At 44.8% G+C, this 13,252-nt stretch overlaps 1 protein-coding gene across 5 annotated transcripts in view; it reads left to right on the top strand.

Annotated features, from left to right (window-relative positions):
- The window catches only part of LOC121270042 (SHC-transforming protein 1-like), a 277,773-nt gene that overhangs the window by 103,195 nt on the left and 161,326 nt on the right, over positions 1–13,252 (top strand). For 3 of the 5 annotated variants that reach the window (XM_041175364.1, XM_041175363.1, XM_041175359.1), the window contains one exon: positions 1,602–1,790. In XM_041175364.1, the coding sequence (XP_041031298.1) occupies positions 1,602–1,790 (189 nt within the window). Of the gene's footprint in view, positions 1–1,601; positions 1,791–5,840; positions 6,185–8,908; positions 9,379–13,252 lie in introns of those variants that run through there. The other 2 variants (XM_041175360.1, XM_041175362.1) reach the window with 2 other exon arrangements.

The following is a 13,252-nucleotide window of genomic DNA, read 5'->3' as shown; positions in this document are numbered from 1 at the left end:
ACCCATTCCTCCCACATCCATCTTGGGGACGGACAACAAATGTTAGCCTGGCCAGCGACACCCATGTCCATGAAGGAATAAATTGACATAAATTGTTGACCAACCTGTCTTCGATTATCTCTCTTTCTCTAGGCTTCTCCCATTTTACTTGGGGTCGCCACAATGCTGGTTGATGACCCTTCTCCATCTCTTCCTGTCAGTCACCCATGCCTTTTCCAATCCTGCTGCACTTAAGTCTCTCACAATTGCATCTTTACATCTGGTCTTGAGTCTTCCTATTCGCCTCCTTCGGGGCAGTCCCATCTCTATCACTCGCCTCAACACATTCCTCTTCCTCTCCACAACAAATGATACCATTTCAGTCTCTTCTCAACTACTTTCTTTGATGCACCCACAATCATCACTGAACCCCTGATGTACTGGTTCCTGGTGTTGTCCTTTCTCGTCACGCCACACATCGATCTCAGCATCCACGTTTCATTAGTATTCAGTTGTTGCTCCTCTCTTTTCTTCAGTCCATTCTCCCCCTCAATTTGAAACATAAGTAAAGGAAATTCAGCTGCTCACCTGAAAAAAAATAAATTACAACATACTCATGAAGTTTAAAAAGTTGAATGATTTTAAAGTTTTATTTGTCGCACTGCTGCGTTTGAATATGGCAATTTTCATTGTTAACCATTGTTAGCTTAGATAAAGTTCCAATGTTTATGCTTTTTGTTGCTTTTGATGCTTTATCCTTAAAGCACAATTTCAGTTACCTGCACTTGTAATAATGACTTCCCTAGAGGTTTTGGCACTGAGTCTTAAACATTTCCATTTATGGACAGGAGGGAGAGCAAGGCCAGCATTAATTGTCCATCTCTAATTGACCTCAAAGGTGATGGTGAGCCAACGCAATCTGTGTGGTAAAATAAGCAGCAAATCCAGGCTTGTTTTATAAATACTCTTAAATCATATACAAAATCCTGAGGATATTGGTCTGATACTTTAAGTCTCTTCAACTGGCAATAGCTCTAGAAAGCACCATTTACTTGTATGCTAAGCTTCTGAGCAGGATACAGGCCACCAGTGCAGAAAGCTGTTCAAGACACTTTATATACACACACACTGCTGCAGAGTTGCTAAAGTTAATAATTCTTTTTGTACTGCTTTGTCCTTTTTATTATTTCTTCCTCTGCTCTTTATTATTGATGGTTTGCTTACTACCTTTATTTAATTTTAGAACATTTTGTGACTGGTAGTTTTCATTTCTGGTGGCTACTTAATCATGAGCGTGTTCCAAACTCCTAAGTTTGATTTATTGTTTGAGATGTGATGGAAATAGGTACACACAAGACACACAATTTTTGTTTTAAAATATACAAGAATATCTCCTCTGGCATTGTTCTGGACAGAGGTTTTCCAGGAACAGAAATGTTTTATGCCAAGTATATTTATCAGGGACACTAATTTGTCTGCATATAAACAGCTGACTTGAATTCAGAATTGCTTTAACCTTACTGTTTGGAACTCAAAAATGCAGTATCCAAGTTTACTTTGTTTGTCAAAGCATAACTTTAAAGATTTTATGATGTAAAGATCCTACATAATTAATATTTCAGGCAATTCGTGGACTAGATTTCCACAGACCAATAGTAACATTCTGCCAATCAAAGCCACCAGCAGATCTGATCTTTTTGATGATCCATCTTACATGAACACACAGAATGTGGAGAACGTCACCTCTTCTGCCAGGGATGGAGCATCAGGACAGATCTTTGCTAACATGCGCAAAGATGTATATGACCAAAGTAAGTTTATTCAAAGACAAAGTATCTACATCCAAAACTGAAGTTTATTGTTACACTGCTACTGATACAAAATTTCAGAAGCCTCTGTTATTTTGTCATCTTTAAAGACAGGCTATTCATTTTAATAATTTTAGAACTTCACAGTGATGCTTACATCCCATGAATGATTTTTTTAAAAATTCAACCCATTGCACTCCTTTCCTCCACCTACCATGTACAATTTACCTTCTGGACTCCATTGGCCTCATTCGACTACAAATAACCAAAGGCGCAGTATCTGAAGACTGAAGCTTGCTTTTAAAAAAAAAATCCTTCCCATCTTGTAAAGGTTATCAAGAGACTTATAATTATTAATACAACCTACACTATTCATGTGTTATCAAATGCATTGCAGTATGGCAGATCTGACCATGTGTGCATCACCTGCAAAGATTCTACCTTTCTGTTTACAGATGCTGACTCAGTTCTTCTATATTTTTAGCACTTTGCATATAGGAGAAATAGTCAACTTGGATGAGAGGCGTAAAACTGGTGCTAGTGAATTGATTACCTGTTCTACGCTCCTGCCCGATCATAAGGAAAATCAGGGCCACAGGCACCAAGTCTGCAACTTCCCCTTTTACTCTCAAGCTAATGTTGGAAGATTCGTCCTATACTTAGATTTCCAGCAGTGACCTTTTTTTCTTCACTTCTATTAGTATAGGCTCTACTCATCTGTTAGTTCTATCTATTAAAACTTTTATGAAAAGAGCATCCAATATTTTAGAACTTTGCAGGGGTTGCACTGTAGCTGTCAGGAATGTAATGATGCTGCAGGATGGTTGGGCACAAGTTTGATCCCCCAGTCTGTTGAAAATCCCCTCTCATCTGTTCTGCACAGAAGGCAAGTACTACCCTATGGAGTTTTCACCAAGCAAGTCGTATGACCCTTAGGCCAGGAGTAGCACTATTAATGCCTTGGATGTGCGCGGCTCAGTAGGGATGGGCGAAGGGGAGAAAATAGATCAATTTAACTTATTATACAAAGGAACATACTGTTGAGAAAATACATCTGTAGCTTTGGCAGTGGTATTGAAATCGGTTCAACAATTCTTAAATCATGGACACTTTGTGGTTAGAAATATTTTGGTAAGGATACCACTAGGAGAATATGTTGCATGGGATTTAGCACATAGCTGGAATCACACTGCAATATTGATGAGACAGGCCTAATATTGTTGATAACAAAAACAGAATTACCTGGAAAAACTCAGCAGGTCTGGCAGCATCGGCGGAGAAGAAAAGAGTTGATGTTTCGTCAACTCTTTTCTTCTCCGCTGATGCTGCCAGACCTGCTGAGTTTTTCCAGGTAATTCTGTTTTTGTTTTGGATTTCCAGCATCCGCAGTGTTTTTGTTTTTATCTCTAATATTGTTGATGTTGGCTGACTTTCCCGAGTTAACCTTATTTAAATAATTTGGGACCAGGGATTGCTGCCTGCATTAGCTCTGGGGATGGAAAGTGGAAAATTGCTAGCGTAGGTTTCAGGTATCTGTGGGGTCGGCTGGCAGCCTCTGGAAGTTGAAGGGAAAATTATTTTTTCTTAAGTTTGTAGGGTAGAGTGATTATAGTTAATTTAGTCCTGTCCATCTTCCAAAGGAATTGTGCAATTATGGAATGCACTCACATTCTTAGTTCCACTAATGCTATGGGGTCAAGGATGGGAAATGCAGTATTTGATATTTTCTCCTCACAATTTATCATTTGGAATAAAGTCGCACACATTTGCTTGGAAATATTCAATGCCTGCTGTCATTTCGCTCAGAAAATTCTGGAAATGGTGGCAATCCATGCTGGACAAGCAGAACATCTCCCAGCCTGACCACCTACTTCTGCTTTGGAATTTCCCAGAATCAGATGATTAGGAGCACAAAATTGGTCCTTTTATCACAATGTTATAATTCAGTAGGCAGGTTAACCTGATGGTAGTTGTCTGAAAATCTAAAATCAAAACTAAAAATCAACTTTTCTAGTTATATATTTTCAATTTAAAAGGAAGGTTCTCCACTACTTGGTTAATCTATCACAATATGTGGAGAAGAATTAACCCCTGTAGTATTTTTCAGACATCTGCAAAACTCAACCATAACTCACCACCTGACTCCCTAAAACCTGTCCTCCATCTACAAGGCCCAATTCAGGAGTGTGATGGAATACTCTCTGCTTGCCTGGCTAAGTGCAGCTTCAACAGTCAAGAAACCTGACACCATCCAGCAGCCCATTTGATTGGCAGCCCATCCACCACCTTAAACATTCACTCCCTCCACCATCAGCACAGTAGCAGCAGTGTGTGCCGTCCATAAGATTCTCTGCAGCAACTCATCAAGGCTTCTTCAACCGCACCTTCCAAACCCACCACCTCTACCATCTTGCAGGACAAGGGCAGTAGATGCATCAGCAAGTTGCCCTCCAAGCCACACGCCATCCTGATTGGGAAATATTTTGCTGTTCCTTCATTGTTGCTGCATCAAAATCCTGGAACTCCCTTCCTAACAGCACTGTGCATGTACTTACATCACAAGTTCTGCAGCAGCTCAAGAAGGTGCCTCACAACTTCCTCCTTGAGGGCAATTAGGGATGGGTATTACATGCTGACCTAGCCAGCGATGCCCCACATCCCATGGAAGAATTTAAGAAGTAGCCCCTGACAAAATCTGAACACACAAATCAGAGACACATTTAATTGCAAGGTCACACTTTGGTTACAACTGTTACACTTAAGGTAGAAGCTGAACCTTAAAAGAGGAATGATGCATTATCCAGCTTATATGTCTCACTGCCCTTTGAATGTGATTAATGAACAGGGCCCTGTTTCACAAGGGGAGACAAATATGGCACAAATGTTTAGTCAGTATTTTTTGCCTCAGTTATTATGGAGAAAGGTGAACATGGGACCGTAGGAGTACCGGGGGCAAATGGTAACCAACTATATACCTTGATGGTCTTCTGTCTTCTCTGTCCCTCTGAGCTCCTTCTACTGTCTCCATGTCTCATAGAGATGTAGGAGTTCTATCTCATAATCCCTGAAACCATCTAATTCATCTTGTTATATAAAACCTCCCTCAATATAGTTAAAAATGTCTCATCTACTTTCATTCTCCTGACCCTTACCCTCTTTATCCTGACCCCACCTCCCCACTGCCCCCCCCCAACAACCAAACTCCTGGGGCTGAATCTGAATCTTCCTTGTGTCAGGTGGGGGCAGGCGCGGAGCCAATCGCCACCTGCGATCGGCTGTGCGCCGCCATTTTACATGGGCGGGCCAACTAAAGCCCACCCAGCATAATACGTGTTCCATAGTGCTCATTGCTACCAGTGCAGGTGGGGGGTGGGGGTGGGGGGGGGGGGGGGTCGGTGAGAGAGTCAGGGCCTGCGCTCTTTCTCGCGTGCATGCGCAAGAGCACAGCAATCTCTGAGGTGTGGAGCTGCCTCAGGGAGATTGAATAGACAATAAAAGTTTTTAAAACTCAAGTAAAAAATTATTTAAACATGTCCTCTCATGTGATAGTGTTACATGAGCTGAGACATGTTTGTCGAGTTTATTTACTAATTTTATAAAACGTTCAGGAAGCTTCATCCCGCCCGTGGATGAGGTTTCCTAGAAAATGCGAAGGCCACCTGGGCTCTTCACCTCCCCGCCAACTTTAAGGTTGGACGGGCAGTGTTGTTAATGATGTAAATTACTTTCTTAATGGCCTTAATAGGCCTTTGACAGTTCGGCAGGCGGGCAACCACTTCCAGCGCGTGCCTGACAGAGGCAATATCAATGTCGTGCGATGACATTGGGACACATGCTTGATGTCATCTCGCCTCACGTTACGCGTCAGCGTGTCAGGCCCGCCCCCACGTGCTGATGGTAACATTCTGGCCCTGACGTTGCTCTCTTATAAGAGTTCTAAAGCAACAGGGCAATGAGTTCTGAATACCAGCTCCAGCAGTGTATTTATTTGACAGATGTTCAGAATACTACAGTAGGTCCCACTGCGAACAGTACATTTTGTCTTATTGCAAGTATGAGGCGGATGGGGAGCAGCAGCCTGTGTGATGGAGGGAAAGGTATGGATCTCTCACGAGCAGTCGGGGAAGCAGATTGAGCTGAATACTGGGATGGACATATGTATTTGTATGGTAGGGATAATGGTTCTAATGACTGTGTTTCAGAAGCAGCGAGTAATTCTTGATATCCATGTAACTCACAGCAATAAGTTAATCTTCCATGACCAAAATGACTTACTATTAATAATTGTATCACAGATGTTCAATTAAGTATACTCCAAATTCTAATTTTCTACCTGGTGCACAAGCATCAGAGGACAATGAATTTGCTGACTTTTTCATGATGTTTGAAAATGTATTGAATTATACAATTTTACAATAAAAGGACTGCATCATATTTACCGATCAACAGAACTTTTCAATGAAAGAGAATACAATATTGAAAATGCAGCAGTTTTTGTAATGTTGTGACTTGTCTAGAGTTTGTCCTTGTGATGTATGACTATCCCCACCGGAAGTGGCTATCGCATTTACAATAAACTATGTTAATAGAACCCCTGCTCTGCAGGGTCCAGATGGAAATTAAGACATTAAATTAGATTATCTGCTTAGTGCAGATGAAGCATCTCATTTACAAGCGAGCATTTGCTCAAACTTCTGAACTGGAAACCGGCCATTCCTGATTTTCAATCATTAGCACTGCAGGATTTTTGTTTTATCTGAGATATATATATTAAGCAATGTGATTTTTTTTTTCTGAAAGTTGTGCTTACCTATATGATTTTATGTCTATTGTTTTCTATTAATTTTCAACAAATTAACTCAACATATGGTTTGAACAGATGAGCACATTAGATATCAGTGCCTCTGCTGTCAGCCCACCAATTTTAACTTTGAATTGCAACTCTCAACATGTAGACTGTGGTCCATAGTAAAATCAAGGAATAAGGACCACTTTCTGTTTAAGAAGCATCAAAAGGACATATTTCTAGCACTCATAAGAACATATGAAATAGAAGTAGACCATTTAGCCCATCGAGCCTGCTCTGCCATTCATGGCTGGATCTGATTGTGGCCTTAACTCACTTCCCTACATGTCCGCCCATAACTCTTGAGGCCCTTATAGATCAAAAATCTAACTCAGCTTTAAATATATTTTCATGAGGCTAGGCCTCTTTATTTTTGACAATATGATTTTTCAACTTTCAACTAACTGGAAACTTTGCAATCCGAACTTAAATAGAGCAAACTGCTTAAAAATGCAAGGTCACATTCTGAGGTGAAGATGAGAAAGAAACAAGTTACCCTCAGGGGAGTGTGAAGAGAGAGGCATTTCCTATAGTTCAGACACCCATTGAAATTCGTAACTGTCTAAGGAAGAGACATTAAAAATGCAAAGTACTGGATAGTGAAACAATGGCTGCCACAGACACTGCAGGCTGCAGGGAAAAGCAAAGACTGTGTCGTGACAGCATGATAAAACAATATCACAGCCACGAAGAAAACAATCAGGTAATGAACTGTCCATTAACAACAGACCTGGTTGAGAGGAACAGTGAGGATGAATTGGAGGAAGACATGGGTGAGGCCCACATTGAAGCCCCTATTGTCCAGCAAGCTAAAACAGAATTTCTAGTGAAATTGGACACCATATTCACCCACCTAAATACAGAATAGCAAGGAGACTTGATAAGTCTGCTCACTGCATTTAAAAACATCTGTAGAGACAAGCCAGGCTGCACTACTTTAGCTCTATGTGATGTAGGTGGGGGAGAGGCCCCTCTCATAAGGCAACATCCCTACCATCTAGGTCCAGAAAAGCTGGCCCAGGTTTGGGAGGAGATTAACTACATGCTGGAGCACCAACTAATAGAGCCTAGCAACAGCTGGAGCTCCCCGTTGTGCTCGTGTCCAAGCCGGATGGCTCCACAAGGCTCTGCGTTGACTACCAAAAGGGTAATGCAGTGACCAATGCTGACTCCTACCTGATACCAGCGCTGAATTCTACCCAATTCCGTGCCTGGAAACTGTATACATAGAATAGGTAATGCAGCCTACCTTACAAAGATAACTTTACTCAAGAGATACTGGCATGTTCCCTTGACCACCCATACGAAGAAAATGTCCATCTTCGTGATTCTGGATGGGTTATACCATTGTTGAATCATGCCATTTGGACTCCGAAATGCCCCAGCAGCCTTACAAAGGCTGATGAACCAGGTAGTGGCGGGCTTATCCAATTGTATAGTGCACCTAGATGACTTCCTAATGTACAGTGACACCTGGGAAACTCTCTTGAAGGAACTGGAAACCCTCTTCCAGAAAATACAGTTAGCTGACCTTGTGGTCAATCTCACAAAAAGAGAGTTCACTAAGGCTTGGGTGACCTACCTAGGACACATGGGTGGTCAAGGACAAGTACTGCCCAGAGCTGCAAAGGTACAAGCGGTAGTCCAGTTTCCCATCCCCACAATGTATGGGTTCTACCACAAGTTTGTCCCAAATTTCAGCACTGTAGCTGGCCCACTGACAAACCCACTACAGAGAAAACAAAAGTAATATGGACCGAGAAATGCCAGACAGTTTTCAAGAAACTGAATGCCATTTTAATAAACGAACCAGTGCTAGAAGATCCCGACTTTAATCAAGTATTTAAAGTAGCCATCGATGCTAGTGACCTCAGGATAGGGCCTGTCCTCCTCTAAGAGGATAAATTGCAAATAGAGAGACCAATCGGGGGGTACTTCAAAAAAACTGAACAAACATCAGAAATGGTATTCCACGGTAGAAAAAGAAACTCCAGATATATTACCCTTGTGGAGAAATTCAAAACTTAGAATGCCAAGGCTATTCTTCTGGAGTTTGTTTCTCCAACCATATCACCTAAAAATCATCCACATTGTAGGGAAATCGAATGTGATTGTGGACATCCTCTCCAGAACTTAGGGATCCAGTTAGAACTGATGGGAGAATCCAGAACAAGGTTTAGGGTGTGAATGGAAGTGAATGAGTTATTGTTTTTTGTTTTGTGTTTTTATACCTAGCAATGAAATGAGTGTCAACTTTGTTTTTTGGGATGGACAGGTGTCACGAGGCTATGCCCCTTTAGTTTTGAAAATATGATTTTCAACTTTCAACTGACTGGAAATCTTGCAATCTGAACTGAGACAGAGCAAACTGTGTGACAATGCAAACCCACATTCCAAGGCGAAGATGAGAAACAAACAAATCCCACTCGGAGGAATGTCAAGAGAGAGATATTTCCTGTAATCCAGGCACCCAATGAAATTCATAACTGTCTGAGGAAGAGACATTAAAAACGCAAAGTACTGGATATTGAAACAAGGCAAGGCAGGCAGCCACTTTGGAGAGATTGCAAGTGACATAATCGGTGTGAAGAAAATCTTCAGCAGAGGAAACAGGCTGAAGGCCGTTCTCTCTCTTTTTTGGAATAAGCTTGTCACCCAGTTTGAGAAGCTAACTCTACCAGAAGCCAACCAGCGAACCAAGAACTTGTAATAATTGCAACATCTTCTACATCTGACCACATCCAAGAAACCAGCTAACCTAAATTGACCACAGCATCTAAAATCTATGCCTCAAGGACAGCCAAAGGACACTTAACCGTATATTTTGTTACCTTTTTTTTTTAAGACTCTAACTCCCCCTATTTCTGACACCTGGGGCAGAATTTTCTGGGTGACGTACAGGGGGCCCCACAAGGCAGTGTGTAAAATAACGCACGGTGACTTCAGGTGAGCAGCCCGTCACCGTGCGCCATTGTGAAATTTCGTTGGGCGGACGCACGATGAAGTGAGACGCGCACCCACCATTAATTAACGGGGTGGTTAAGGCTCTTAAACCGGCAATTCAGGCTCAGCACATGGGCGCAATGGGCAGGCGGGTAAGTGACTTTTTAATAAAACTCATCCAAGGGCGGGATAGTGGGCTCAGTGGGGTTGTCAGTCTGGTCTGTGAATATTTATTGCAGAAAGTTTTTTAAACTTGCCTGTGTGATCTGTAGCAGCTCAGAACGACTTCCAGCAGCTTTCTCTGTACTTTGAAGCTTCAGCTCAGCACTGTGAAGTCAGGAATCTTTATCGGGCCTGCAGCTTTCTGGAGACCTCCCTTTATCCTGAGTATGGGTTCTGACATGGAGACAGCTCCTCTGGGGAGGAAGGGAGGGCTAGAATGAGGAGGAGGCCAGGAGTGGACAATCGGCCTCCATGGGAGCCACTTTTGGGAGGACAGGCGCCAGCACAAGGGGCACAGGGCCAAGAGGTTGTCCAAGGTGGAAGGGGCTGCAGAAGTTGCCACTAATCTGCTCTCAGGATATACAGGCGGCAAAGCAGCTACCTCAATATGACTGAGGTGTAGTGCTGAAGGAGACTCCGACTGTCAAGGGAGACAGTCAGCTTTATCTGTCAGATTGGCCCTGAGATCTCCCCTAACTGTGTGGGCGGACACCCCATGCCAGCGGCTCTGAAGGTCACAGTTGCCCTCCATGTCTATGCCTCTGGCTCCTTCCAGGGCTCGGTGGGTGATCTTTGCGGTGTCTCCCAATCAGCTGTCCACACTTGTGTCAAGCAGGTCACAGACGCTCTGTTCAGACGGGCATTGACCTTCATCCACTTCCACTGCGACCAGGCAAGTCAGGCACAGCGAGCCAGAGGCTTCGCGGCCATTGCTGGCTTCCCCCGTGTCCAGGGTGCTATAGACTGTACACATGTGGCCATCAAGGCGCCAGCAGGTGAGCCCGGTGCCTTCGTCAACAGGAAGGGCTTCCACTCCATGAACATGCAGATAGTGTGTGACCACAGGATGCTGATTCTACAAGTCTGTGCAAGGTACCCAGGCAGCTCCCACGACACCTACATCCTCAGACACTCCCAGGTGCTGGGGCTCTTCAGTGCTCCAGCCCGGCTGGATGGATGGCTGCTGGGTGACAAGGGCTATCCCCTCAGAAGGTGGCTCATGACGCCTCTCCACCATCAAGAACAGAAGCTGAGCAGCGGTACAATAGGAGCCACGGTTCCACAAGGGCTGTGGTGGAGAGAACCATCGGTCTTCTCAAGATACGCTTCCAATGCCTGGACTGCTCAGGTGGTGCACTCCAGTACCCCCCCAGATCATGTCTTGGTGATAGTGGTAGCATGCTGTGCCCTGCACAATCTTGCACAGGAAAGGGGGGGACGCAGCGGATGATGAAGATGTCAACACAGGGGATGCAGCTGCACATGATGAGTCCAGCACTGATTCAGAGGATGAAGAAGCACAGGTCAATGATGAGGGGCTGAATGCTGACCCGGGGCTACACCAAGGAGGTAGGGACACCCAGGAGACTTTAATCCAACGAACCTTCAGCTAGCTCCACACAAATGGATCAGGAGGAGCAGCATTGCCTGGCACTTCCATACGCGGCACTTAAATGCTACATCTGCCATTTCATCAGCTGCAACTAAGGGCTTTGGACATAAACCTCAATGTCCACTCAAACACTCATGATATGTCTGTAAAACATACAAATGCAGCAAAGGAGCCACCCTCAGCCATGGTAACACATCTGGATTTAATTTCATCCATCATATGGTCCAACAAAATGAAAGCAAAACATTTTTACAACAGCAAGAAATAATAATTCCCTAATCTCGGGCCAACACAAAAGCACCAGTGAGAAACCCCGTGTTGTGCCTAACGGGTCTTATGCTTACGTTTACGGGTGCTACGTCTAGGTGCCGCCCCATTGCTCGGAGTGGCTTCTGAGCCAGCCTGCTGACTCTGCTGTCCTGTTGACCTTGATGTCCTCTGGCCCGTGGAGCCTGTGCTGGCCCCGCCTGGGAGGGAGTGGCCAGTGCCACATCTGGCATCTCTCCAGTTGCGGCAGCCTCAGTGGATGCAACGGTCACTGGCAGAGGGGCGGAGGAGCTGCTGCCCTCATCCAGAGCGCCCTGAGAGGAGCCCGCAGAGACGACAGGCAGCTGCTGCGCCTACATGAGGTTGGTTCGGACTTCCCTACTCACCGTAGATGGATGGGCACCGAACCGGGAAACTTGGTGCCCAGTCCATCTCCCACATTGCCAATGACCAGCTATGGCCACTGGCACTGCACTGGGCTTGCAGGTCCGAGCATAACCCCAGGAGAAGCTGGTTGTTCTGCTGGAAGACCCTCTCCAGGAGAGTCGCCACTCTCCCCATGGAGGAATCTGACGCTCTGACATGAGGTTCATGGCATCACTCATGCTCCACATGGACTCCTCCACCACGGACACCAAGCGAAGCATAGTCTCACGCAACACTCCCTGGTGCTCCTGCATACCCGGCCACATTTCCTGCAGCTGCTGCGTCACGGACAACTCCAGAGGCACCTCATCACGCCCCGACTCAGCATGTGCCTGGTCCCTCGTAGTCCTCCGGCTGCTGGCGCCATCGGCACTGTTTGTCTCTGCCATTTCCTCCAGCGATTGTGAAGTGCCCTCTCCACTGTGCCCCAGGATACTAGCCAATGTTGCAATTCCCACCAATGTACTAGTATCTGCGTTGGTGTCTGCCTGGCAGAAACAGTGTGATGCAGCTAACAGTTGAGGGCCCTCAGGTGTGAGAGGGGCATTTGTAATGGAGCCTGGTCACAAGCCTCTGGTGATGCTGAAAATAACAACAAGGACAGTGGATCAGTTAGCGTCCGCACAATGACACACTTCATCCCTTTCCCCCCCGGCTCATTATGTGCTCAACTTTCCAGAACCTAAGGAGATGAACATTGGTGGGGTGGCAGATAGTCAGGAGGAGGCCCAAACATTACAGGCAGATACAGACAGGCTGGTCAGATGGCCTAAGGAATGCCACATGGAATGTTATGTGGATAAGTGTGAGGTGGTGCACTTGGGCAGGACAAACAAGGTACAGGAATACACGAGGAATGGTAGGACTGTGGAAAGTAAGGAGGATCAGAGGGACTTTGCTGTGCATGTTGACAGGCCTGTTAAGGTAGCGGGACAGGTACATAAGGCGTTTAAGAAGGTAAATGCCATACTTGCCTTTATTAGCCGAGGAATAGAATGTAGGAACAGGGAGGTTCAGAAAATGCTGCTGAGGCCACAGCTATAGTTCTGCGTGCAGTTGTGATCAGCGCTTCACAGGAGGGATGTGATTGGAATGGAGAGAGTGCAGAGGTCGCTGACCAGGATGCATGCTGGGCTGGAGAGTTGGTGTTATGAGGACACATCACATAGACTGGGGATATTTGCCGTGGAGCACAGGAGATTGAGGGGTGACATTATTGAGTTTCATAACATTATGAGGGTCATAGATAGGGTCATCAGAAAGCAACTTGGTGGAGGAATAAGTAATCTGGTGGCATTTATTTAAGGTAAGGGACATGAGGTCTGTCAAGATCTGTCTGTGAGGTGATGAGGAACTTTTTCACACGGT

Source organism: Carcharodon carcharias, chromosome 26, assembly GCF_017639515.1.
Source record: "Carcharodon carcharias isolate sCarCar2 chromosome 26, sCarCar2.pri, whole genome shotgun sequence".
In the NCBI taxonomy this organism is placed as follows: Eukaryota; Metazoa; Chordata; class Chondrichthyes; order Lamniformes; family Lamnidae; genus Carcharodon; species Carcharodon carcharias.
The sequence above is the reverse complement of the archived record's forward strand: the minus strand, read 5'-3'. Positions and strand labels throughout refer to the sequence as shown.